Source organism: Phalangium opilio, unplaced genomic scaffold, assembly GCF_054372755.1.
Source record: "Phalangium opilio isolate 3A_F unplaced genomic scaffold, DU_Popi_V2 ptg000329l_1, whole genome shotgun sequence".
NCBI lineage: Eukaryota > Metazoa > Arthropoda > Arachnida > Opiliones > Phalangiidae > Phalangium > Phalangium opilio.
Genome location: NW_028324226.1, coordinates 5,287,734 through 5,314,572, shown reverse-complemented (window position 1 = coordinate 5,314,572; position 26,839 = coordinate 5,287,734). Strand labels below are relative to the sequence as shown.

Below are 26,839 nucleotides of genomic sequence, written 5' to 3'. Positions count from 1 at the left end.
TATAAAGAATGGGCAGATTTTACTGATGACCAATTTTTTTGTAGCACACTAGGAGCTAAGGCACTCGGTGTTGCCCGTCGGGACATTTTTTATTACTTTTCATGCGGACATTATTCCATACAGAAGGGTTTTTAAGTTTTTGGCCGCCATTTAAAAAGATGGCAACAAATCGAACTCAAAAGACCATTCAGCCCGCCTATAGGTTAAAGGAAAGCAGTGTACCAAAAGTTTACAAAATCGGTTGAAAAGCGCGGACTTTGTTGCATAGAGAAGATTTTTTTAACATTTCTGGGCGCCATTTTTTAAGATGGCGGCGGATTGGAAAAATCTTTCTTAGTACGTGCCTACTACTTATGAGTAACGTTCCTGCAAATTTTCAGCATTCTAGGGCAAGCGGTTTGGGCTGGGCGTTGATTATCAGTCAGGACTTTGATTTATATAGATATAGATTATTTTGGCTTAGTAGAAAAATTTCAAAAAAATAACAAATTGGATTTTACTTTGAATACAGAAATTTAATTAAAATACATTATATAAAAATCCAGGGCGAGCAAATATATCTCCGCAATTTCGGTGTCTAGTCAAACGTGATCTCGATATAAGTGCAAAAATTTTGATAAATTTGATGCTAAACTATGCGAAAACGTCTTCCAAGTTAAAAATATGGGATATTATATGAATAAAATTATAGGATAATATAGGACATATTCAAAAATATAAGATTTTACAGGAATTATAGGACGGTTGAAGTTTCCATGACCATAGCCCACTCGATCACGAGCTCAACGGCGCAAGCTGTTCGCGGTGTATGTAAAGTATGAAAAACTATGAAAATTGTGCAGTTTTTCCCATAAGCCTATAAACGTTTTCACTGATAGCCGTTTGGGCCATTTGACCCTTGCAGGGCCCCCAGCCGAATTTCGAAAATATTTATAGGAATTATAGGACTTTTTTCATGAAAATATAGGATTTTATAGGACAGTTTTCCAGAATTATAGGATTATATAGGACACAAAATTATCAATTTTTCCTTTTTTAAAGAACCAGTACTGCAAACAGGGGCCGAGTAATTAAGCTAAATGTTGGAAAACATACCACCTTCCACGGGAAAAGCATTACAACCAAATTTGGAGGCTCATAACTTTGGTTCTACTAGAGATACGGGGATGTCCTTTGAGTATCTTATAGTCCTATCTGCCCTTCATTCAAACAAACTTAAAAATTGGGGTCTACTACAAACAGGGATTTCCAGAATTATAGGACTATATAGGACAGTAAAATATTAACTTTTATTTTTATAAAGAACACCAGTACTGCGAAAAAATTAATTCCCGCCTTTTTTGATCTAGCAAATGACAACTAATAGACTCCCTATTAGCTGCCCACACGAAAAACTCACCATGGTGGTACACACTGAATGTTTAGTTATCAGTACCATAATATACCGAGCTTTTATTTAACTAGATAAGCTAGAATATTAGATAGACAAAGGATTATTTAGACATTTTAAATAATCCTTGGATAGACCATCCCCATTTTATGATATTTTTTAGACCTGAGTATTGGTTTAACCAAAAGTAAATAAAAACATTTACTTTTGGTTTAACCGATGGGTTGCTTAAAATTCGCCCAAATTTCAAAATTATAGGATTTTATAGAATTTTTGGCGATTTTTGCCAAAAATATAGGATTTTATAGGACAGTTTTAAAAATATAGGATTTTATAGGAATTATAGGACCTCTGGGGGCCCTGCCCTTGATTTGACTTCTTAATTATTCGCAATGAGTTGTAGGCTAAAAATTGCTAAACAAACAATAGTTAATTGATTTCTCCCTCAGAATGGGACAATCAACCCCCAGATAGGGGCAACTAAAAGTGGTTTCTATCAAATAATTTGGGGCGGAATCGTGGATATGATGAACGTTTGCGGTTTTGCACCATACTACACTTATATTGCGTAAATTAAAAGTTATAACACTATCAAAACATTTATAGTTACAAAATTATTAGAAAAAAAACCTCCCCGCTTTAGATAATAAAAGAGTGAGTAAAGATTATTATAATGGAAAGGTGTAGGAGGAAGAACGATAAATACAAAATTGATAAGAGAAATTTATAAAGGAGGAACAATGAAAGTTGAAAAAAGAAAATGCCTCGAAAAAGTTGTTAATAGTCGGTGATAAAATATATATATAACAATTAACTATAGAAATAAATACCTCGAAGGTTAAATGTCAAGTGCTTTGGGCTTCATAAAGGGGTCATATAGATTCTCAATCAGTTTAGCATTTTATCAAAGACGTCGTTCCCATCTAAGTTCTTGAATTCATATGTCACATTTCTTGATTTTTCTAACGAATTTCCTGATTTGTTCTGTCAGGCTTAATTTTTCTACGACGAATTTCCTGACTATTCTCTCGCATTTCTTGATTTTTGTCATGGGATTCATGAATTTTCATAATATTTCAAGATTTCTCACCTGGTTTCACGATTTTCCGTCGTATTTCTTGATTTTTTGATAGAATTTCTTGAGTTTTTGATAGAATTTCTTGAGTTTTTGATAGAATTTCTTGAATTTTTGATAGAATTGCTTGAGTTTTTGATAGAATTTGTTGAGTTTTTGATAGAATTTCTTGAGTTTTTAATAGAATTTCTCGTCTTTCTAATAGAATTTCTTGACTTTTAATAGAATTTCTCGTCTTTTTAATAGAATTTCTTGACTTTTTAATAGAATTTCTTGACGTTCTAATAGAATTTCTTAATTTTAAAATAGAATTTCTTGACGTTCTAATAGAATTTCTTAATTTTAAAATAGAATTTCTTGACTTTTTAATAGAATTTCTTGACGTTTTAATAGAATTTCTTAATTTTAAAATAGAATTTCTTGATTTTAAAGTAGAATTTCTTGATTTTTAAGTAGAATTTCTTGATTTATCAAGGATTAATTGTTAAAAATGACTTTTTATAGAATTTCTTGACGTTTTAATAGAATTTCTTGATTTGTAAGTAGAATTTCTTGATTTTCAGGTAGAATTTCTCGATTTTTAAGTAGAATTTCTCGATTTTTAAGTAGAATTTCTCGATTTTTAAGTAGAATTTCTTGATTTTTAAGCAGAATTTCTTGATTTTTAAGTAGAATTTCTCGATCTTTCAAGGATTAATTCTTAAAAATGAAGTCCACAGAACCATTATTCATAATACATTCTTTTATTATTGACGATATATTCATATTGATACTACATATTTATTTTTTTCTTTATTTTATTACATTTTAAATTTTTTTTTTTGGTTAACTGAAAATTAAGCAAAATATTAAAGGTTTACATAAAGTTTAAGCAAGACAAAAATAAATACATTAAGCGATTATATATGGATTAAATGAATTGAAGAAAAATTAAGCACGTTTTACCAACTTTATACAGCATTCTAGTATTATTATTATTTAATATTTGGTTTTCTTATAGGTCATTAGGTTAATTTAATTTTTTTTTATTTAAGTGTTGTTATTTAAGTTAAATTGTACGAGATTTTAAACCACATTTTTTTTAATTCGTTCATTTTATTACTATGTTATTATTAGGTTTATATTTAAAAAGATTAATTTAATAGGTTAATTTTATTAAAATATTTATTTATCCAATTTTAATTTAAAATATTTTAATATTTAAATTTAATAGGTTTTTATATAATTTTTTTAATTATCCAATTTAAAAAATTTAAGTTCTCTTTATCAAATTTTAAAATTTCACCATTTTAAAATGAACATCTGTAGTTTGTACAAAAGTATATTTTAAATTAGGGTTCCTTATTGAGCTAGTGTAATTTGTAAAGGCATACTTAAACACCCCCTAAAATTATTTTTAATTATATTTTGAAAGCATCTAAATTATTTTTAATCATATTTTGAATTTGAAAGCATCTAAATTATTTTTAATCATATTTTGAAAGCATCTAAATTATTTTTAATCATATTTTGAAAGCATCTAAATTATTTTTAATCATATTTTGAAAGCATCTAAACTAAATTAATATTTTCCAAATGGTTTAAATTATATTTTTGAAACTAAATTAATATTTTCTAAATTTTATTTTTATTTTAAAATATATTTTGAAAGCATCTAAACTAAATTAATATTTTCCAAATGGTTTAAATTATATTTTTGAAACTAAATTAATATTTTTAATTTTCTAAACTGTTTATTTTTAAATTTAAAAATTTCTCCTTAAAATTAAAAATAATACTTAGGAGCGTTTAAGTACACCTTTACTACACGTATAAAACCTATAACACAGTTTTGCTTTTTTTTTTTTTTTTTTAATAAAATACTCTTAACTTTGCTAAAAAACCATATTTTAGCAAATTTTTCTAAATAAAAAGAAAAATATTAATAAAATCCTTGTTACAAGGATATTTATAGTTAAACTTAAAACTAACCTATAGTTTGGGATTCGTGCTTTGTTTTAAATATAGTTAACTAACCCGGTCTTATCATGCTAAAGATCTAATAAGTAATTTCTTAATTTTGCATCGGACGTCTAAGCCTAATTGCTTTTTTTTTAAATTATTAATATTATTTTTTGACCGGTTTTTTGACAATAATATGAATAAAACATATTCTTATATGTTATGTAATGTTCAGAACTATATAAAAAAAATGAAAAAGGACAATACTAACAAATTCCGAAAGCTATCGGAACCTTTAAGGGGATTATTTTGAGATATAATTGTAACCTTAGGAAGCGCATAAAGTAATAACATGAATCTATACACGTGTTGAATAGATTCATGGTAATAAGAACGAAAAGTTCATAAATTTTGTTGAAAGAATTAATGGATTTAAACCATATAATCCAAAAAGAAAGGTTGTTAAAACATTGGTGGATGAGGCATTTCGTAAAATTCGGCATAAGCTGATTTTCAAGAAAAGAAAAACCATAACCATGGTTTATTTTATTAGTTAAAGATAGTTATACCTAGGTTATACTATTGTTAAAGGAGGATATTGTAGAGGTGACACCGAGAATCCTTATCTTCGAAATGTGGGTGGATTATTTTCAGTAATCTCGCGGCGATGTTGACGTCATTAAAGGATTTTGACGAAAGCTCAACCGAGGGGCCACTCACTTCGCGTAATTGGTGTAATTAGAGACTGTACCATTAACTGTACTTAAGAGACTACGCGTAATCTTTAAGTTACTTGCCTTTGACAATGCTTATTTTAAAATTATTACGCATAATGCGTAATCGGCGTACAGAGACTCTGGAGAGTGATTAGCCCCTCGAGCTAAACCTCTATCATTATAGCAAATAATAATTCCTTGTGCCACCTCTATCATTTCCCGATTATACTTGGTTAAAAGAACTTTGAAGTAGTTGGCAGCGGAGTGGTTCGGTATTGGGTCCCATTTCAAGAACAACCATCCTTTAAGAGTAACACTATAAATATTTTTAATTACGTCACTGCACGTGGTATGAAGGAGAGATACTGCTTTACCCATTCTTACCACGTGTGCGGTATCATGACGTATTTTAAATCCACCCCGACGCCAACTACTTAAAAGTTCTTTTAAATAAAAAGAGTTTAAAGACCCCAATTTTTGGGTTCCGCGTCACCTTGCTACCTAGTACCTACTCCTAACTGTCACCCTAAAACAAAGTTGTCTCTTGGCCATACGCTTCCGGTAGCGGACGATTAGTTCGATCCCTTTTTAATCCCTTTAAGGGGTCTAAATTCCCGTAATGCATGAGGTTTATGATCAGTAATTAGTTACCATACCCTTACCTTTCTTACCCCATGCGGTTATAGAAGATTTAACCGAAAGGGTTATTTGCAAACGTTTTTTGAGATACAGGGTGTTTCTGATAAGTCTGCCATAAATTGAAGGGTGTATTCTTTGGGTAAAAAGTGTCAAAGAACATGGGGTCTACAACGTTTAGTTAAGTTCATAAGATGTTTCATAATTTTGTCACTGGTTACTGAGAGCTTGTCATGAAGTGACGCAGGTCATAGATTCTGGGTAAAGCGACGCCTGGTAAGGCTTTGTCAAGGGCTTAGTACAGACTAAATAGGAAGATGGATGTCCTGCAAAACTAACCGAGTGTAGTCAATTCTCGCTTGTCGTTCTCGAATTAGCTCTCGGTAAGTCTCTAGCATTACGAAGTATAGGTAGTGTTATAAAGTTATGGTTATGTGAAGATATGGGCTCCCAAACATTGATTGGCCCGTAAAACAAGTAAATAACGACGCAAGTGTGGAGTAATTAGCTCTAGTTGACCAGCGTACTCTGCACACTTCAACCCATTTAATAGTACACTTTTGCAAAATAAAGGTTCATTAACGTTCGTAGATTGAAGACTAATGAAGGCTGATATGTCTTACTCCACATGTGTAATCTATTTCATTGTTTTTAGGGGCCAATCAATGTTTGGAAGCAAACGTTGTAGACCCCACCATGTTCTTTGACACTTTCCGCTCAATTTGACACGTGACAATGAACAAACCCATTAATCTATGGCAGACTTATCAGAAACACCTTATGTATTGGGAACAACACATCGGTAATATTCCGATATGCCTAAACAAGGATGGATGATGGGTAATCTGAGAGAAATAGGCTAGCTAACTGTGGAACGGCTCAGGTTGGGTGGGACGCCAAATATGGCGGAGGAATAATCGGACGCATTGGTAATTGGTCAAGAAGGGCTACAGACGAACCAATTACAATTGAGTCAGACTATTCCTCCGCCATTTTTTGGCATCCCACCCAACCTAAGTCGTTCCACAGTTAGCGCACATATTTCTTTCAGATTGCGTATCCTCCCCCCATCATCCTTGGTCTGAAAACCACTAAAATATGGGGATAAGATGGGACTCTCTGTGGGACTCGAATAGCTATTCTAAACCACCCTTTTCAAAACCCAAATCATTGTATGCTCCATATAGGCTTATCTCAGAGAATCTTTTCGTAAATCCCCCCCCCCCGTGCACCGATACCCCAAAGATTAGGAACCATATTTGCCCATAAGCGGTGCAATTGAAGCTGCAGGAACACTATTGGATTAAAATACTGTACATACCTTACAAAACAGAAAGACTGAATTCAAATAAAAAAGGTGAAAACAATAGTACTGTACAATATAAAACAAACTTAATACAAGGCTATCCAATTCCTTCAGATGAGGTGCCGGTGAACGCGTAGAGTATAGCAAAGCAAACAATATTCTAGCGAAAATCAGGTGGAAGCCCAGGAAATTATGAATTCAATTCAACAAAACATTTGCACTGGATTTTAGGGAAGGTAGTCAAGTCAATTCAAAATGGAATTCTCTCACTGAATTATACTGTATGCCATATGAATTTAATTCAAGAGACAGCGTACGCGTTCAATTCAAGAGAGCGTACACATTGAATTCATCAGAGGGTACGAGTTGAGTTCAAGAGAGAGTACGGGCTGAATTCATAAGAGAGTACGCCTTGAATTCATCGGAGTATACGCGTTGAATTCGTCAGAACGTACGCCTTGAATTCAAGAGAGAGTACGCCTTGAATTCAAGAGAGAGTACGCCTTGAATTCATAAGAGAGTACGCCTTGAATTCAAGAGAGAGTACGCCTTGAATTCAAGAGAGAGTACGCCTTGAATTCAAGAGAGAGTACGCCTTGAATTCAAGAGAGAGTACGCCTTGAATTCAAGAGAGAGTACGCGTTGCATGAATTCAAGAGAGAGTACGCGTTGCATGAATTCAAGAGAGAGTACGCGTTGCATGAATTCAAGAGAGAGTACGCGTTGCATGAATTCAAGAGAGAGTACGCGTTGCATGAATTCAAGAGAGAGTACGCGTTGCATGAATTCAAGAGAGAGTACGCGTTGCATGAATTCAAGAGAGAGTACGCGTTGCATGAATTCAAGAGAGAGTACGCGTTGCATGAATTCAAGAAAGAATACACACTGAATTCATGAGAACAAACTCACTGAATTCATGAGAGCATTCGCGTTGAATTCAAGAGATCATATGCGTGAATTCAAGAGTCTAAACCCCACAAATTCAATAGAAATTCCAATTGAATTAACGTGATGATGCGCACCTGAATGACGAGTGGATAGCCTCTGGTCAAACGTTCATTACGAGAAGTTCTCACGACTTATTTGACTCGCCCATCTTTCGAGACGGTCCATTTCCACACTGGGGACTATATTGGATGACGATTAAGAACTTCGCGTAATGAACGTCTGCCCCTGTATTTAAATGAACGTGAAAACATACGAGAACGAGGGTTGTCGGAAACGGACGATTGGTTGGACGGTTGCGTGTCTCTAAACGGAAATTTGCTGCCATAAGCAAAGCCGGCCTGTTTGGGAGGCGGGGAAAACGGTCTCGTCGACGAGAACAAGTGGCCAGAGAAGGAAGTAGCTTCCGCGGTGGGGGAGTCGCCGCCGTTACTCGACCAAACCCCCACTTCAAAGCCGCCGTGACCGTCAAGGCCATTAGAGAATAAATCTTTGAGTCTCTCGGTTCCCGTACCTGCTGGCCCTCCTAAGAAACTCATCCTGTTAAAGTTGCCGCTGTTCGAATTTGCCGTCGCTGACGTGGTCGGAGTGTTAGTGGCCGCTACCGGCATGGCGTAACCGCTGAAAACGTGCTCCACGTCTGAAAACGGTCCCATAGTTTTAACCTTATTTCTCACACTAGATTTCCAAACCACTAGAAGCGAGTGGTATTAGTGGTATAGGTGGGAAAAAAAGTCCGAAATGGCGACTAATTAGTAAATGCGTAAAGGTCGAGTTCCCACAAAAATGGTTCTAGTAAACTCAAGCCGATTAACAATGGGGCGACCGAGGGGCCAACAACTTGCCGTAATCGGCGAACACCCTATGATAACGTAATCAGTCTGTAATCCTAAGTACTCATTCGTAACACTGTTATCATCCGTAATCAAGAGTAATCCTCTTATCGTCCATAATCACGCGTAATCCTGTTACACTCCGTAATCACGCGTAATCATTATGTAATGTTATCACACGAAATCATCAGTAATCATTGTATATGACTTCACCTGTACTCAAGCGTAATCTTCATATAGTTATGCACCGTACTGATCGTAATCGTACCTTAATTATTTAGTACTGATCGTAATCGTACCTTAATTATTTAGTACTGATCGTAATCGTACCGTTATTATATTGTACTCATCATAATCGTACCTTAATTATTTCGTACTCATCGTAATCGTACCGTTATTATTTCGTACTCATCGTACCGTTATTATTTCGTACTCATCGTACCGTTATTATTTCGTACTCATCGTAATCGTACCGTTATTATTTCGTACTCATCGTAATCGTACCGTTATTATTTCGTACTCATCGTAATCGTACCGTTATTATTTCGTACTCATCGTAATCGTACCGTTATTATTTCGTACTCATCGTAATCGTACCGTTATTATTTCGTTCTCATCATAATCGTACCTTAATTATTTCGTACTCATCGTAATAGTACCGTTATTATATCGTACTCATCGTAATCATGCCGTTATTATATCGTACTCATCGTAATCATGCCGTTATTATATCGTACTCATCGTGTAATCATTATTGTACTAAATGATAACGTAATCAGTGTACAGGTAAATTCTTAATGGTTAGCCCCTCGGAGGCGACCGTCCCTATCTTCGAAACTAAAGATAAACAATAGAAATCCTTCCAAATTTTTTTCCATCCGAGTTTTTGCATTTCCTCTGAAGGAAATGATTTATCTTCAGTTACATAGAACCATTCAAATTTTGCCCCAATGGGGATACGATAAAATCTCCTCGGTCGCTCCTTTGTTAGTCTCGACGTTCGCGGTTTTCAGTTCGTTAGAACACTTTAATTCGCTTGAACTCGGCCTTTAACGGCATATTTTTCATGGGTAATCATCGTTTCATTATTAAATTCTAAGTAATCTAACCAAATTACAGTCAAGGACAACATTTAATGATACTTGCAGGCAGATAAATTTCCCCCTAATTAACTTTAACACAGTAATTAGTAAAGGCGGAAAAGCTTAGCATGATTGTTCTATCACTTAAAAAATTAAACTAAAATTGTATTGATATTGTTCAGAGATCGTAGGGAGCGTTTTATCCTTCGGGTAATGATCTCCTGACGAAACTAGGCCTAAGTTATTTTTTGATAAAATGTGCAACTTTGATAACAAAATTCCGTTATCGCGCTGTACTTTAAGCTGCTTATGGACCCTGACTCACCGCCTCGAGAAAAACCGGAGAAATACTTCTCAAAATGATTTTTTTTTTATCCTAAATATTCCAATTAACTTCGCGAGGGAGGATTGTAACTTCACTTACTGTCCAACGTGATTCCAAGTTGAGTGAGAACATATTCGGCAGCGTATTGCTTGGCTTCTTCCATATACTGGCACAGTTTAGGCGGGCTAAAGGTGTTATAAGGACTGGTCAAGCCAGGAAGGGTCACCTAAGTGCGAGAGATCGCGAGAAAATACTTTAAATTCCCCATTAACAAAATTAAATTGGGATAATTTTTAGTTCAAAAAATTGTCGGTTCTCCATCCCAGATAAGAGACTCGTTTTAGCTAATGTAAGCCCCCTAACCTTGAAGGAGAGACGGATGGAGTGGTTAGTGGTTTACCCCCATAACTATAACGTTAATTGCCTCTGTATCCCCATCTACGGAACGGCACCGAAGTCCTCCCAGCATCCTCAGCGTTTAGGTAGGGTCGTACAGTACGGAATCGTAAAGGACGCCCCCTATGTCTTAAAAATAGAAGCTATAGTTCAGATACAAATGCAATGACGCTACGCGACAGCCTTTAATAATCGTCTGCTACTACTCAACTCAATGGCTACTACCAGAAGTGAGATGAGACCAGAAATACTAAGCTAACCAAATTCTTCACTCGGCGAAAGTGAATATTCTTGATAGCACACCAACGGTTGGCCCTCTAGTAGCGGTTTCTGAATTTTCCCTCCAAAACGTGAGACGCTCGTGGCGGTAGACAGCCGAACTAGATCCAAGCACAGGCGTTCGTGTTCCGCGGCTTTAGTTCGAGGGGAAGGGGGTAGGAAATGTTTTTGGAACTCGACCAATTTTTTCTCTCTAGTTTAGGCGCGATGGAAGCGGCATAAAATCCTCAAATTTGTTCACTAATGCCCGGATCTATTACCAATGCTAGAGCCCTTCACTTCGAGTCTCATCTCACTTCTGCTACTACTAAAGGGTAGGGGCGTGCGCAAGGTACACTTTCATTGCCGCAGATCACCCACACATCATTCCACTCCATCTTACCCTCATTCCTCCCTGCTTGTACACGTTACCCAGGTTCCGTACGAACATTGAATTACCAAAACTCTCAGTACACACTTAATGGTCACCCTGATATCCCGACTTTCACTCCAAAAACATTTTTCCCTGACTTTTGCCCGATCTTTTCGGCCCCATTTTAAATTTCCCCGACTTTTCCAGGCTTCCCATTTCGTGTACGAACCCTGTTCTGGAATTATTTCTACCACCAGATAGGTTAAATAGCCCCAGTTGACTGGGATGCCGCTTTTACCTTGGCCTATAGAGAGCTTTCAGGTGGGATAGTAGTACGTCGCACCCTCCCAAGTCTTACCGCTGTTCTGGTAGTCATATTGGGTGATCTCAGCATCATTCCCGCTTTAAACCCACCAATATGGCAGCGTAAATTATGTCACGAGACTCAGCCCCTCCTCCAACTGAAAGCTCTCTATAACCAAAATTTTCTTTAAATAAAAAAATGTATACATACCTTGAAATTGAACAACTGTACATCTGACTCCGTGTTACCCCCAGTTGACAACAATTGGAAAACTGGTTCGCCCCAATTGTTCTTTTGGCAAAGTTCTTGAAGGATCTGAGAAATGTTAAAGGTTACGCATACTTTAAAGGGAGAATGAAATGGCCATATGTCTGTCTATTCATTCTGATAAAAAATTATCAAAATCTATTTTCAAACATCATAGATTCTCGTAAAGTGACGCCTGGTGAGGGCGCTGTCAAAGGCTTATACAGACTAAATAGGAAGATAGGCTGCAAAACTAACCGACTGTATACATGCAATTCTCGCTTGTCGTTCTCGAACTAGCTCGAGCTGTAAGTGTCTAGCATTACGAAGTATAGGACGTGTCATACTTATGGAACATATCATTTATAAACTTAACTGACTGATTTTGACAATATCAAGAAGTGATATCTAGTTTACTAGGGAGAAGGTTAAATTCCGAATTCGCCATATTTCCAGCTTTATCTCCAGTCCAAATGTAGGTCCGGAGTTAATCCTTCCTCTAAATTACAACCACCATTTCACTGGTTCTTGAAAACTCACGTCAGCACGACGCGAATGACGAAAATTAGGTATTTTCCGACTGAGGAGAGGCGAAATAGCCCGGCCTCCATTTACGTCCCCCCTTGAATTTTGAAAGGGGACTGGGACTATGGCATCTTATACCTTCGCCCTAATAAACTAGATATCACTTCTTTACAATAGCGCATAAATTAAAAAAGATGTTCCTATATGGCCATTTCACTTTCTCTTTAAATGGAAGGGTTAATTATTTATATCCGTTAATAGAGAAAATAGGTGTTTTATTGACTTTATAAATAGTTTATAAGACAGCAAAAGTTGAAAAGGGAATTAGAAAAGATAAAGATAGAAAGAACAGTACCTGAACCGGGTGTCGGGCCGGTTTAAGCGTAAAAGGATTGGTCGGAATTAGTTCCATGTTAGGTTGGATATCCAGAAAATGCTTTTAAGGGCCCGGGGGAAAAAAGGAAGAAATTGAAGAAAATATAGATTTTGTGTTAATGTAGCGGGTGACCAGCAAATGCAAGAAAAGTGTTGTATACAAGATAAAAAAAATATAAATAATAACGAGATTATTGATTGGAAACACATATGTACAGTCCAGGGAGCACAGCCAAGAATTTAGATTCCTTATTAAAAAAAATAGGATTTTATAGGAGAAAAGATGTGTTTTTATAGGAAAATATAGTTGAAAAGATGCGTTTTATAGGGAAATATAGGAAATAAAATGTGTTTTATATAGGAAAATATAGGAAATAAAATGTGTTTTTATATAGGAAAATATAGGAAATAAAATGTGTTTTTATAAAGGAAAATATTAGAAATAAAATGTGTTTTTATAAAGGAAAATATTAGAAATAAAATGTGTTTTTATAAAGGAAAATATTAGAAATAAAATGTGTTTTTATAAAGGAAAATATTAGAAATAAAATGTGTTTTTATATAGGAAAATATAGGAGATAAAATGTGTTTTTATATAGGAAAATATAGGAAATAAAATGTGTTTTATATAGGAAAATATAGGAGATAAAATGTGTTTTTATATAGGAAAGGAAATAAAATGTGTTTTTATATAGGAAAGGAAATAAAATGTGTTTTTATATAGGAAAGGAAATAAAATGTGTTTTTTTATAGGAATTTGTTTAAAATTATCCTTAAAATCTGAACCTAATTTGAATTTTAAAATCATTCTGAAGTATTTCCTAAATGTTTCACTATGCAGACTGCAGGTCTTATAATTAGTTGAAGAATCGATAAAAAGTCACTTGATTTTCTACTTCACCCTCCCTTTAATAGTGGAGAGAGTGGGCTACCCATTGCTAGACCTATTTTTGGTTTATAGAATTTATCATTAATTTTAAAAAACGGATCAACGATACACAGTTTCACTATAGGTTGATAAGGTCTATGATCTCTAAGTATAATTAAAATTAGAGGTAACTAATCTATCGTGTACTACATCTAATGCTTTCTCCACTGGTATACTAGTGAACATATTAACGACATCAAAAGAGATTAACAAATCGTTGGGATGACACGTGACCCGAATGACGCGGTTTCCTAAATCGCATTTTAGCGAGCGACAAATCAGACGTGAAGATGCTTTTGTAACAAAGAGCGAAACTAGTCGTCTGAGCCGTCTCCGTTTTTATTTTTTTATTAAAACGTTTTGAAAATATTTATTGCGTAATGAAAGTAGTTTTAATTTATACTTTGAAAAGAGGAACTTAAGTAAATCCTGAGCGACGGAAGCCACCTCCGCAATTTCGGAGTCTAATATCATAAGTTTATAAGATATGTTCCATAAGTATGTCACTACCCATACTTCGTAATGTTAGAGGCTTAATGAGAGCTAGTTCAAGAACGACGTGAGAATTGACTACACTCGGTTTTGCAGTCCATCCTCCTCTTTAGTCTGTACTAAGCCTTTGACAAAGCCTCACTACGCGTCGCTTTACAAGAATCTATGACGTTTCGCCTACGTCACTTCATGACAACCTCTCATTAACGAGTGACACACTTATGGAACATATCTTATAAACTTATGCTAATATCTAGGAGGATACAGGGGTGAGGGAGTCTTCGACTGCCCGTTTTCCCATTGAAACGCGCTTACAGATTATCGGCCGTGGTTTCCCCAGTTTTCACTCGTTCTGGGAAATTCTTAGCCGCGCATCTAGTTCCGCGCACATCGTCATCGGGCGTCGACTGTTCGTTTGTTTTAATTTTTGTTAAAGACTTAATGCTTCGCGCTGCAATTTTTTAGTGCTTTAATTGAACATTTATCATTATTTTATTTCTTATTAATAGTAAATTATGGTTCTTAGATAAAACTGAAGTAAAGGTAATGTTTTTTTACTCTTTCACTACACCAAAAACTCTACCAGATAAGTGTTTAAGATGGATTAAAGCAGAGAGAATTTAGAAGGGGAGTGGAAGGGGTGGTTTGGAATGTAGCGCAACGTCGTCTGCTAAACGTTATCTAGGCAGGTCGATTTCCGGTATGATGCCTTTGTAACAGAGAGATTTTAGAACATGTGACCGGAAACTCGTCTACCCCAAAAAGCTCAACGCGACATCTTTTTTGGGCGTCATCACGTTTAATAGAGTCAAAGGGGGGGGGGCCTTCCACTCCTCTTCTAAATTCTCTCTGATTAAAACCTGTAGGAGGGTCGAATCCACCTTATTCCCTTTCACCGGAAGTTAGGCTTAGCTCGGGATTCATGGGGGTGAGTAACGGGAAGAAATTGGTCTGTCGTCCGCTACAGTACATATTTTTGGCCTTTGTAGCAGACGACAGACCAATTTCTTCCCGTTACTCACCCCCATGAATCCCGAGCTAAGCCTAACTTCCGGCGAAAGGGAATAAGGTGGATTAACGCCCGATGAAAAATATCTCTACATGTGCAGTGAACACGTAATATAGGCGGCGTTGCTTCAAAGGCCTAAGCTAGCATGAAAAACCCGCTATATTTTGAATTGGATTTGCGTGGTCACGTGATGCGCGTAACCAATTTAACTACGTGCGCGTGCACGAATCTCCCATCGGAGAGGCCGAAACCTGAGCTCTAAGAATGGGCAGTCGAAGACTCCCTCACCCCTATATCCTCCTAGCTATAACGAAGCGGATTCAGTGAAGCTATTATGAAATCAAGCCAAACAAACACTCCCAAGGTCACGTTGTGATTACGTAAAGATATATAAATTAGATAGCAAATGATTAAGAAACGGGTGAAATCAAAGCAGGGCATTCAGGGTAAAATAGGAAAAGCCTGGTCACCCTGGGCCTGGTATGACATGCGCCATTCAGAACCAATACGTGTACAGGGTGTTATTGAAATGTCTGTTAAAAATTAAGGAAGATGGATAGATGGTTGTTATTTGGGAGATTTCGAGTCGAGAATGTTCTATAAGATTTTGTCGCTCGGGACACTGTTTTCAAGTTATGTTTGGAGTGTTTTAGGGATGACCCCTTAAATTTAACTAAGAAAACGAAAGATTTGTAAGGGGTCATCCCTAAAACACGCCAATCTTAACTTGGGCAAAATGTCATTGAACATTTTTAACTCGAAATCGTCCAAAGAGCACCTCCCTTAATTTCAAACAGACCTTTCAGAAACACCCTGTATGTAATTCGAAATACGGTATAAAAATTGTCAATGAATTTATAATACAAAATTGTTAAGTTTCAACTTGATTTATCTATCTCGAGGGGCTAATCAATCACTCGATCAGATTCCCAAATCGATATCGGATTCATTGGAATAAATAATCAATTATCGCGGCCGAGTTTAAATAATCGGTTAAAATCCGTATCGATTCCAGTAAAACTTCGACAGGATTCATACAACTTTTGGAAAACAGAATTCCCTTGAGTTTTATAGGTTTTTTCTCATATACTTCCCTGAGTTTTCCAGATTTTTTCCTGTATATTTCCCCGAGTTTCCAGGTTTTTTCCTATATATTTTCCTGAGTTTTCCAGGTTTTATTCTATATATTTCCCTGAATTTTCCAGGTTTTATTCTTTATATTTTCCTGAATTTTCCAGGTTTTATTCTATATATTTCCCTGAGTTTTTCACGTTTTATTCTATATATTTACCTGAGTTCACCAGGTTTTTCCAATATATTTATTTACCTGAGTTTTCCAGATTTGTTCTTATATATTTCCCTGAGTTTTACAGGTTTTTTTCCTATATATTTCCCCGAGTTTTCCCTATAAATTTCCCCGAGTTTTCCATGTTTTTCCTATATATTTCCTCGAGTTTTCCCCTTATATGGAGTAATAACAAACCAAAAATATTTCCCTGATTTCCCTGTATACTTCACTTAAAATTCGGAATTTCCCTGAGTTTTTCATGAACTATTTACTTCCCTGAGTTTTCCAGGTTTGAATGAACCCTGTTCGATATCGCCATAGCTTAATTTAGGATATAGAAGTAAATAAATACCTCGTAAGATTTGACGGATCTATAGAGGGGTGCTCGGTAACCCTGGATACTGGCGCCTCTTCCGGTTCTCAAACCAGCGGCACCTCGGCTTCTTCCACGAACTGAGACCCTTGGTACAACCATTCCTCTACTTATTCGCAAAAAGAATAGAAAACAAAACAATAGGTTTGACAAGATATCCATAACTCCAAAGGCTATTGAATAATATCAGAAGAGGATAATAGAAGAAGGATGACACTCTGAATCCTCCTAATACTTTAGCTATGTAACGTCATTCTTCCCATGCGATTGATCCCTTTTTGTTTGCTCTCCCGCTCATCAAACTAAGTTCAGATGGGCATCGCACCGTGCAGGGTGAATTCTGTAACTGTTTGGTACTAAACCCTCAGTAATCAACCCACAAACCTTGATTGTCTTGACAAAAATCCACAAGCGCATGCGCATTGGCAAATAATTAAGCGCTAATAGAGTAATGACGAGGGAACTATTTATCGCGTATGTGATTCGGTTTAGTAACCTTGCTCCAAATGTAAAATGATGTTGGGAAGAACCACGTTACAATTACACCTCGCTTTGTGGTACACTTCTATCGAAGAGAAGTATTATATACTTTTGATAATACGTACCCGGCAGCGATGTTGTTGGCGTTTGCCACGGCGTAATTGGCCAAAGATGGCATTTCGTAACCAGGTGGCATGTACATGACGGGGGTGACGGGTACCGACGTCAACAATTGCCTGCCCCCTCTTTTCTTCACCAAATCAGCCGGTTTAGCCCACGTGACGTCAATAATCGCGCCGTCTAATTCGCTTTCTAATGGAAACGTAACGCGAACGACACAAAGGAAATGTTAAGCCTTGTTGCATTTTGAAACAAAGTATAGAATTAGGAATTTTTTAATTCTTTAAAAGAAAAAGTCAATTTATAAAAATAGGGATAGATTTAATTTTAGAAGTAGGAATGGAGAACAGAGTAATGTGGGCGCGCGTCAAAGTCCCGGACCCCTTCACCGGGACGGAGGGGTATGAAAGAAGAGGCGGGTCATAGCGACAGAGGTAAAAAGGAATTACGTATTTTTCGCCGTCCCCGTCAGAAACGTCATCAAAACGTGGTTTAAGTGAGCCAAGAAGATAACTTAAAATTTTGGTTACGTGTTGGAGGGAGGGGTTCTATACTGGGCTATGAGTCGGACTGAAGTAAATACTAACCGTTCTCCATTCCTACTTCTAAAATTAAATCTATCCCTGATAAAACATAACCCGCCTCTTCTTTCATCCCCCTCCGTCACGTGGAAGGGGGTCTGGGACTTTGAAGCGCCCAGATTACCCTGTTCTCCATTCCTACTTCTAAAATTACATGGATCCCTGCCTACACGAACGTTAATTAACACAGTTGGGAAAATAACAAGCCTATCCCCGGTGATGCGATTTTATAGACCATTTTGAAGATAATTCTCAGGCACTTTCATGTCCTGTAGACAATAATGCAAATTTTTGCAAATATTCAGACATGTGTAAAAACCATAAGTTTATAAGATATGTTCCATAAGTCTGAGACTGGCTGGATCGAGAACAAAGCTAGGATTGAATACACTAGGTTTTGCAGTCCATCTTCCTATTTAGTCTGCAATAAACCTTTGACAGCGCCGCACCAGGCGTCGCTTTACCTCGAATCTATGACCTACGTCACTTCAAGACAAGCTCTCAGTAACTCTCAGTAACCAGTGACAAACTTATGGAACATATCTTATGAACTTATGTTAAAACCCATTATATTTCATCTTCCTAGGCTCTTGATATATCAGCTAATTGTAGACTATTTCGACAATTCTCTCAATGCGAGAGAAAAGGAGAACCCTCTCGTCTTTGAGGGGAATGCTGGAAGGTCAAGTTTTCGCCGTTCTTTTTCCTTGGCCTTTGCTTTATTCCTTTACTCTTGTGAAAATTCTCAAATTCTTAGTTATCTCTTATCTTTATGGATTATTTCTTATTTTTTTTTTTTTTTTCAAATTATCCGACTTTGACCCAAACTTTCAAGCCAATTTTTAAATGTTCCATCTTTGACCTGATCATTTTGGTCTATTTTAAAACTCCCCTGACTTTTACCTGATAATTTCAGGCCTATTTTCAAATAACCCAATTACTTTTGTGTGATATTTCAGGGCTATTTTAAATTCCCAGACTTCGGGTTGATCATTTAAATCTATTTTTTAATTCTCCGACTTTTGCTTTGTTATTTACATCTATTTTCCAATTCCCCGACTTTTCGCTGACTATTTAGGGGTACTTTCAATTTCGCTGCTGACTTCTACCTGCTCATTTAATCGTATTTTCAATTTCCCTGACTTCTAGCACCAGTTCTTTTGACCTATTTTCAAATCCCCCGTCTTTTGCCTCATTATTTAGGCCCATTTTCAAATTCCCCGTCTTTTGACTAATCATTTAGGCCTATTTTCAATGGCCCTCTCTCAACGTGACCTTTTACACCTATTTGCAAATCCTTAATTCTTTCTACGTAACCTTAGGTCTATTTTCCACGCTTAACTATAACAACACTGAGATAGTTTAAACACTAAAATGGAGTGACGCAACAAGTCGTAACCATGCAATTTTATCATCAATCCCAAAAAAATAATAAATAAATTATTTTAAAACTTGGGATGTCCGCCTCATCTTGACCTTTCCATCATGTTTATAAACAAAATGGTCTAAATAAGAAAAGACCGTAGCCAAAGGCGGGGAGTTAAGTTCAAGTTCAATGAGAGTGACATAGTCTTATGGTTCCCGTGCCTTTGACTTTAGTCGCCTCTTCAGATTAAAAACAGTGTGTCAAAGTTTGATGCAAAACCTACTATCTAGTGTTTCGAGAGCTTCTTCTGCCTCCTCTCTGCTTCGATAATGAACGAAGGCAAAGTCCCTGAGCTTTTTAACTTTTTCGATCTTCAGCGAACCATTAATGGCGAAGTAGTCCCTTATTTGCTCCTCAGTGGTGCTCAGCATCAGGTTACGAACGTACAGTATGGTGACCTATACAGTTCAAAGTTCAAAATAAAGATTTTCTCACGGGACGTAATAGCGTCAATAAACTAATAAATCTAAACGTGTGATACTCTAATATCGAGACCCGACCCATAAAGTCCATACAGAGGAAAATACGTTTATATAGGGAACGCCTCCATATTGAGGGGAAAGTATAATGAGAGAGCTTTCATTTGGGTGATAAGCACGTCACACCCTGGAGGAGAGAGGTGAAATAGAGTAGTAAGTAATCTCCATTACTATAATCAGAAGTGAGATGAGACCAGAAGTACTGAGCTAACCAAATTCTTCACTCGGCGAAGGTGAATATTCTTGATAACACAAGAGCGGTTGGCCCTCTAGTAGCGGTTTCTGAATTTTCCCTCCAAAACGTGAGACGCTCGCGGTGGTAGACGGCCGAACTAGATTCAAGCACAGGCGTCCGAGTTCGGCCGCTTTAGGTTGAGGGGAAGGGGGTAGGAAATGTTTTTGGCACTCGACCAATTTTTTTCTCAGTAGTGTAGGCGCGATGGAAGCGGGATAAAATCCTCAAATTTGTTCACTAGTGCCAGGATCTACTATCAATGCTAGATCCCTTCACTTCTAGTCTCATCCCACTTCTGCTATAATGAAGCCTCTGTTGTACCCCCGTTTACGGCAACGAAGTCATCCTGCCTTGAAGGAGAGAGGGATGGAGTGGTAATCCCCATACCTTTAACCTTTTCCTCTGTAACACTCCCCCTTGGTACCGAAGTTCTCCCAGCATCCTCAGGGTTTATTTAGGGTCGACCAGTTTGGGAATCGTAAAGAATACCCCCTGTGTCTTTAAAATAGAAGCTATAGTTCTCATACAAACACAATGGCGCTACGCGGCAGCACTTAACTAACAATCGAAGGGTAGGGGCGTGCGAGAGGTACACAGGGAGATTTTCATCGCACATAACTACTCCATCTCACCCCCGTCTCCTAATTGTCACCACGATTCTGGCAGCCATATTGGTGAATTTCACCTTTAATCCTGCCTTCAACCCACCAGTATGGCCGTGTAAATTATCTCACGAATCTTAGCCCCTATCCCAATCGAAAGCTCTATTGTCAAATGGCAACTCAACGAAACACATGCAATCAATTAAGTTTCCTCTGGATCTTTTTATTGTTTTCTGCCCTCAGGGTTCAATAAAGCTATATAAGTTGTGACGTCTATGGCCTAGGTAAAACGTTACGAGCTTAGCTTTGGCAGCGGGCGGCCATGTTTGGTACCGCTTTGTCTCCATGAACAAATTATGAAATAGCATGGGTGACGTCACACCAAGGCTTCTGAGATAGCTCTTTAGAGGATTTTCTGTAAATTTTCCTTTGCCTGGGTGTCCAGGTGTCATAAATGGATCGTGCACTAATTTTCGTACACATGAAAGGGAGCCGAATGGTTTCAATATGTAGGGTGTATTTTATTATTTATTTTTATTTTTAGTTTTTTCAATTAGAGATCATAAAAATCTACCCCGATTCTCGGAAACGTTTATGGTAGGGTTCAAGGTCGATACTGTTCCGTGGGAACCGATTCCACGATGCTATTTTGGCAACAAAACTATAAAATAGAGACTCTAATAGGGGCAAAATTCTCTTTAAAACCAAATTGGTTTCTTTAGTGTCGTATAAAAGAAATACACCCTTTAATGTCCCATCACCAATGGTGGTCTTTTCGCGATGAAGCCTGAAAAATCGCGACGATCAGCAAATAGACCACTATCACCAGATCTAAAGTCTTTTGTGATGCTCATTTTCTGCCCAAATCTTACCATTTCGTAAAAACTAACACTCAAGTGCAAGAATTCATTCAGGTTACTGAGAATATGGAAAGACTAAGATTCTTAACTTTTAAAATAGAAAGCAACACACAAGGGCGAGCCCGCCATTGGGGTATCCTCCATCTCGCCAGACGGAGACCGAGTTCACTACACGCAGGAGGCTAGTAACCAACTCGCACTGTCTCTGCGTTGGTTCTTGGTGAGTGGGAGGATACCCCAATGGCGGGATCGCCCCTGTGTATTGGTTTCTCTTTTTGTAATAAACGGATTTTTCTATGAAGACTTAAGTATCGTTTATTCGAATTTCAAAATTGCAAAAACGGTTAAGCACAACAAAGTTATCCAAAGACACTATTTAGTGTTAGTGATAGTGATACACTGACTTAAAACATCGGGCCAACACCGAGGATAGCTTAGCCAGATTACCATATTTAACTGTAAGTTATACCAGGAATGCAAGTAGCTAATTGGAATCATTGTGAAGCCATTTTATCAACATTATGTTTGGTATGACGGATTTTACTTCGCGAATAATTATCTCGTAGCACGTTGAACCTTGCAATCGCACCCGACTTCTCGTTGCTACCAACCAATGAAATACCAGTTAGAAAAGACGTCAGAATTATGACGCAATCAACATAACCCCGCATAGAAATTACCATGAGATATGGGGACACAATGATTCCTAGTAGCTGTATGCATTCCTGGCTATTATTACTCCCACTATGTCATAGAGCATTCTTTACATTTAATCAGTGTTATAAGCTTAGAACCAAACAATTCCTGAAGTATTTTCGCTACAAAGTACGTACGGAATGTACTAAATAGGCTAAACCTATTTTCCCATGCATATTTTTAGTAACATGAATGCTAAAAAAAAAACAAATAAAAACATCCGACCTATTGTGTATGGGATTCCAAAACTGTCTCCCAAAAACTAAACCATGTGAAAAATTCAGATTCTACAAGGCATGGTGGGATGGATTCCTTGATTTCTAGGGAAACACGTTCGATGAAGTATAGGTACACCTACACATGATGCACTAGTATCATTGTCGGTTTAATCCTTATCACGCTTTTTAATTCGCGTCTCAAAGTCCGACAACGAAAACAAAAAGATTTCATATCTTATCTTTGTGACAGAAAGTGTCGTATATTTTTGAGTAATACCATAGCATAATGAAACGTATATACCTCTGTACCGTCCGTCTGATTATGAACAGTATGTACTGTATACCTAAATTAGCTTTCTCTAGAAGAATTCCAAAAAAAGGGAGAGAGAACGAATCTTTCAAAAAAGGGGGCGGATCGTATCTAACCTTTACAAATAAAATCAGATAAGGGATGACGGGTGTCTAATGCTTTTGGCGTCCCTCGCACCACGTGAGTTCTTAATAGAGTGCTGTCAGTTGTGACGTCAGATCCAAGGTTAAACGTCACGAGTCTGCCTTTAGCAATGGACGGCCATGACAGTTACCGTTTTTTCTTTATGGGAAAACAGCATGGTTGACATCACACCAGCGCTTCTGACAGCACTCTATACAGGGTGTTCTATGAAGTGTGGTTTGGCCGTGGTACAGTGGGTTCAGGTGCTATATATAGTTTACAGACTAGGAGGATTCATACCATTTACGCAAGGAGGCCCAGATATAGACTCAGGTCTCCTTCTGTAACACCTGAAGCCTTACCTCCTTATGTAAATGGTATGAATACCATTACTAGTCTGTAAGCTATGTATAGTTTGCTACTACGAACTTTCTCGTGACGTCACACCCTCCTATCTCTTACCTCTGTTGGTTTTGGCGACCATATTGGTAGTCGTCAGCTCAGGCCATACAATTTAGGCTACAAATATTGAGGTCACGTGCTCACGTAGCTTTTCCCCTCAAAGTACCACTCTATGGTCGATTTTGAGTCGAAAATGCAATTTCTATGATATTTTACGGACGACCCCTTAAATTTAAGTGGGAAACTGAAAGACGATGATTTCTAATTTAACTAAGGGCCCAGGGGTCAACCGTAAAACACTCAAATCATGACTTGTTTATGGTGGCCCTTGTGAGAAAATGTCAAAGAACATTTGACTCAAAACGGACCTACCACCCTTCTTGAAACACCCTGTACAATATATTCTATGTAAGTTTGACACTTTGTGGCCAGTTTGTTTGACTCAAAAGTCAAAACGGACCTACCACCCTTCTTGAAACACCCTGTACAATATATTCTATGTACGTTTGACACTTATTTTCCAGTGTGGTTTTGTATAAAGTATATACAGACGTCTTCAAAGGCTTATTGTATACACAGACCAAGGTAATTCTTATTCTACCATGGTGATACTTAGGCCTATAGACACGGGGAATTAAGGTTTCCACGTGTGGTCTCTATTTAGACTTTCATTTTGGCATTACAAAGTGTTAGACTTACGAGACTTCTATCATAAACTTATGACCAGTCGTAAATCTATACTCTTTTGGAGAAAAAGACCCCAAAAGGTGCCAGTAAGTCGCGTCTTTCTTTTATTTAGGGAGTTTGTACCAAAGAAAGGATTGTCTAGTCTAGACCGTGGGAAAATTCAATTGCGAACTTGTGAAAGTAGACTAGGCCTACTGGCTACCGTTTCTGATCAAGGGATAAAGAAAGAGCTGACCTTTAAACCCTGGGAAAGTTATATTAATCGGAAGTAGGCCTAGAGGTAAAAATAAGGGCTACTTAAAAGAGAATATCTGCATTGTTGAAGTTTAATTGAATCGGGGTTATTAGATCGAGATAGAGTGCACTAAGGGGCTATACCGTTTCTTAATTAACTTTAACAGCGCTTCAGAGTTGCCAGTTATTTGTTATTAGAGCATTTTAGGTTTGGAACTGAATGATCTGAATAGAACAGAACTACAATATTTTCACAATCAATCAGTTGTTGGTAGATAGCGGTGAATTGCACTCGCAGACTATATCTATAGTTCAAATCTAGGTTATCTTAAAATTAAAAAATGCTAAGCCTTTGTATTTCATCTAAATTCATCTTTAAGTTTAGGCTTAATCGCTTTGAATTAAGGACGTTGCGGTCCATGGTGGATTTTAAGTGCAAACATCGTATATCTCCTTAGAGGTTTTTAACTTGACTGATTTCTATACCATATACTCTAAAAATATTTTAAGGGCAAATATGTGGACCTCTTGACGTTTGTACCACTCTTATAATATAAAAAAAGTTAAATGGTCGTGATGAAAGTTGAACCCTACTCAAGAGTTTTTTCAATTATATGTTTATCGTGTTTTTCCGAAAGAAACTTAAGAAAAATAATAAACAAGATGTGAAGGGATACATTTAAAGCCCTAAAGTTCAAAGCCTCATCAAAGACAACATCTGATGTACATTTTAATATTAAAATTTTAATAGAAATTAACAGTACCTTGTTCATTGTTTCTTCGTCCACATCAGGCTCGGGTTCTGCCCAGTCCACGGCGATTTCATGACCCTGTGTTTTAAATTTATTCAGTAAGCATCAACTGATGCTTAATTTTAGATCAGCTGATAAATGTGCGCCCGTTTTTGTTATTATCAAGTTTTATCAACTGAATAAATTTCACCATTTCCAAAATATCACTAAAATGGATATGTTTCTATACCCCTATTGTTACCTTTTAAAAAATTACTGCTAATTAGCTGGTTTTTATTTCAACAATATTCTTAATTTAGTTTCTTTCTGAACTTAAGAGGCGCACTTTTAGCTACTAGTAATTTTAGCATCCCTAAACATGTCCGTTCATATCCATAAATATTTGATTGTAAGTGTGATAAAAGACGAGAGAGGAGTGAGATTACATGGGTAAATAGTGGTTATAATCGTGTACATAGCTCAAAAATACAAATTAACGTTAGAAAACCTCTATTAATTGTATTAACCCTAGAGACGTAAATTTACCGGTAAATTACGTGAATTACCGCGGTAATAAGCCTGTGAAACTATAAAATACCATAAATTACGGTAATTTTTGTTATTCCGAAATTTTAATTGGTAATTTACCCGGTAAATTACTATTTTTAAAAATTACGGTATTTTTTGTTATTCCGAAATTTTAATTGGTAATTTACCCGGTAAATTACTATTTTTAAAAATTACGGTAATGTCACATCTCTAATTAACCCTCTAAAGCTTATGTTTGTATACTAGACTTTATTTAACCTATTCAAACATCATATTTAATTTGTTTTGTAGGCCTATAGACAGAAAAACAACTTATATATCTGAGTTATAAGCATACAAGGTTCAAGCAAATAAAGTTTTTCAAACTTACAAAGAGTTGCACCTTTCCAGGGATCAATTTTCTCCTGGCCATAGCAGCGGCGCGATGATTTCCGTATTCCACAAATGCAAATCCGCGGTTTTTGGTTTTATCAACCACGCTTGGATACAAAATTACGTCCACCACGTCTTCGGTAATTTTCTCCATTTCAGCGAGGATTTCCTCGCGTCCCTTTGTCTTCGGGATGCCGCCAACGAACAATCGGCAATTATCGACAGACTTGCAAACACCAATGAACTTTCCTCGACGGATTTCGTAATTGTCCAGGAGTTGGACGGCTTTCTTGGCGTGTTCGGGTTTGCCGTACATTACAAAGGCGAATCCGCGGTTTGTATTGGAATACTCCATCATTAAGCGCAATTGGTAAATTGGTCCCACAGTCTCGAATACGGGTACCAATTCATCTTCGTAAAGATCGCGAGGTATTTTACCAACGAAAACTTCGCAACCTTTCGTCGGAGGTGGCCCTTCCCACGTTGGCGGGGGACCGAACAAACGTTGTCCATTTTCTTGGATCATATTACATCCAGTTCGTTGTATTAGTTCTAATAAAGACGCTTCTTTCGATTTAGGGATATCCATGGCTGAATTATTATCGTTCAATTTGTTTAAAATTAGGGTAAAAATTATAATGTCCGTCGGTCCCCGCAAAAAGCCGTCCGACTTGAAATGACGCGGATTACGATGTGATTTATCTTTTGGGCGGGAAAGAGAACTCTGTCTGACTCCCTGGGTGCCCTAGCAGTCTGGCGTTCGCGAGAGGTACATAAGCTACGCGCGTGAAGGGGAGGTTTCTTTTGGGGAGCAAGGATAAACGCCCGATTGGCTTCTTTTTCTCTCTCTCGCTATCTTGACATCCAATGAAAAACGAGAGAGGTCAAAAGTTACGCTTTGCTCTATAGTTATGACGA

The 26,839-nt window shown here is 37.1% G+C and overlaps 1 protein-coding gene and 1 long non-coding RNA gene across 7 annotated transcripts; both read right to left on the bottom strand.

The window, feature by feature from the left end:
* Positions 1 to 3,189: 3,189 nt before the first annotated feature.
* Positions 3,190 to 26,685, bottom strand: LOC149610473 (APOBEC1 complementation factor-like). 6 transcript variants are annotated; one of them, XM_089859479.1, is made up of 10 exons: positions 25,920 to 26,685; positions 25,034 to 25,099; positions 19,647 to 19,821; positions 17,422 to 17,608; positions 16,796 to 16,925; positions 12,707 to 12,787; positions 11,791 to 11,895; positions 10,349 to 10,475; positions 8,524 to 8,703; positions 3,190 to 4,912 (listed from the first exon to the last, which is right to left on the bottom strand). In XM_089859479.1, the coding sequence occupies exons 1-10, from the start codon at positions 26,508 to 26,510 to the stop codon at positions 4,869 to 4,871; spliced, it is 1,686 nt and encodes a 561-aa protein (XP_089715605.1). In that variant the 5' UTR covers positions 26,511 to 26,685; the 3' UTR covers positions 3,190 to 4,868. The 6 variants fall into 6 exon arrangements, with proteins under 6 accessions (XP_089715605.1, XP_089715606.1, XP_089715607.1 ...); XM_089859480.1 differs by having other exon boundaries at positions 16,796 to 16,922; XM_089859481.1 differs by having other exon boundaries at positions 8,524 to 8,649; positions 25,920 to 26,683.
* On the bottom strand, positions 7,173 to 8,259 carry LOC149610474 (uncharacterized). The gene is made up of 2 exons (XR_016376764.1): positions 7,922 to 8,259; positions 7,173 to 7,613 (listed from the first exon to the last, which is right to left on the bottom strand). It is a non-coding gene; the product is annotated as an uncharacterized LOC149610474 (long non-coding RNA).
* Positions 26,686 to 26,839: the final 154 nt, after the last annotated feature.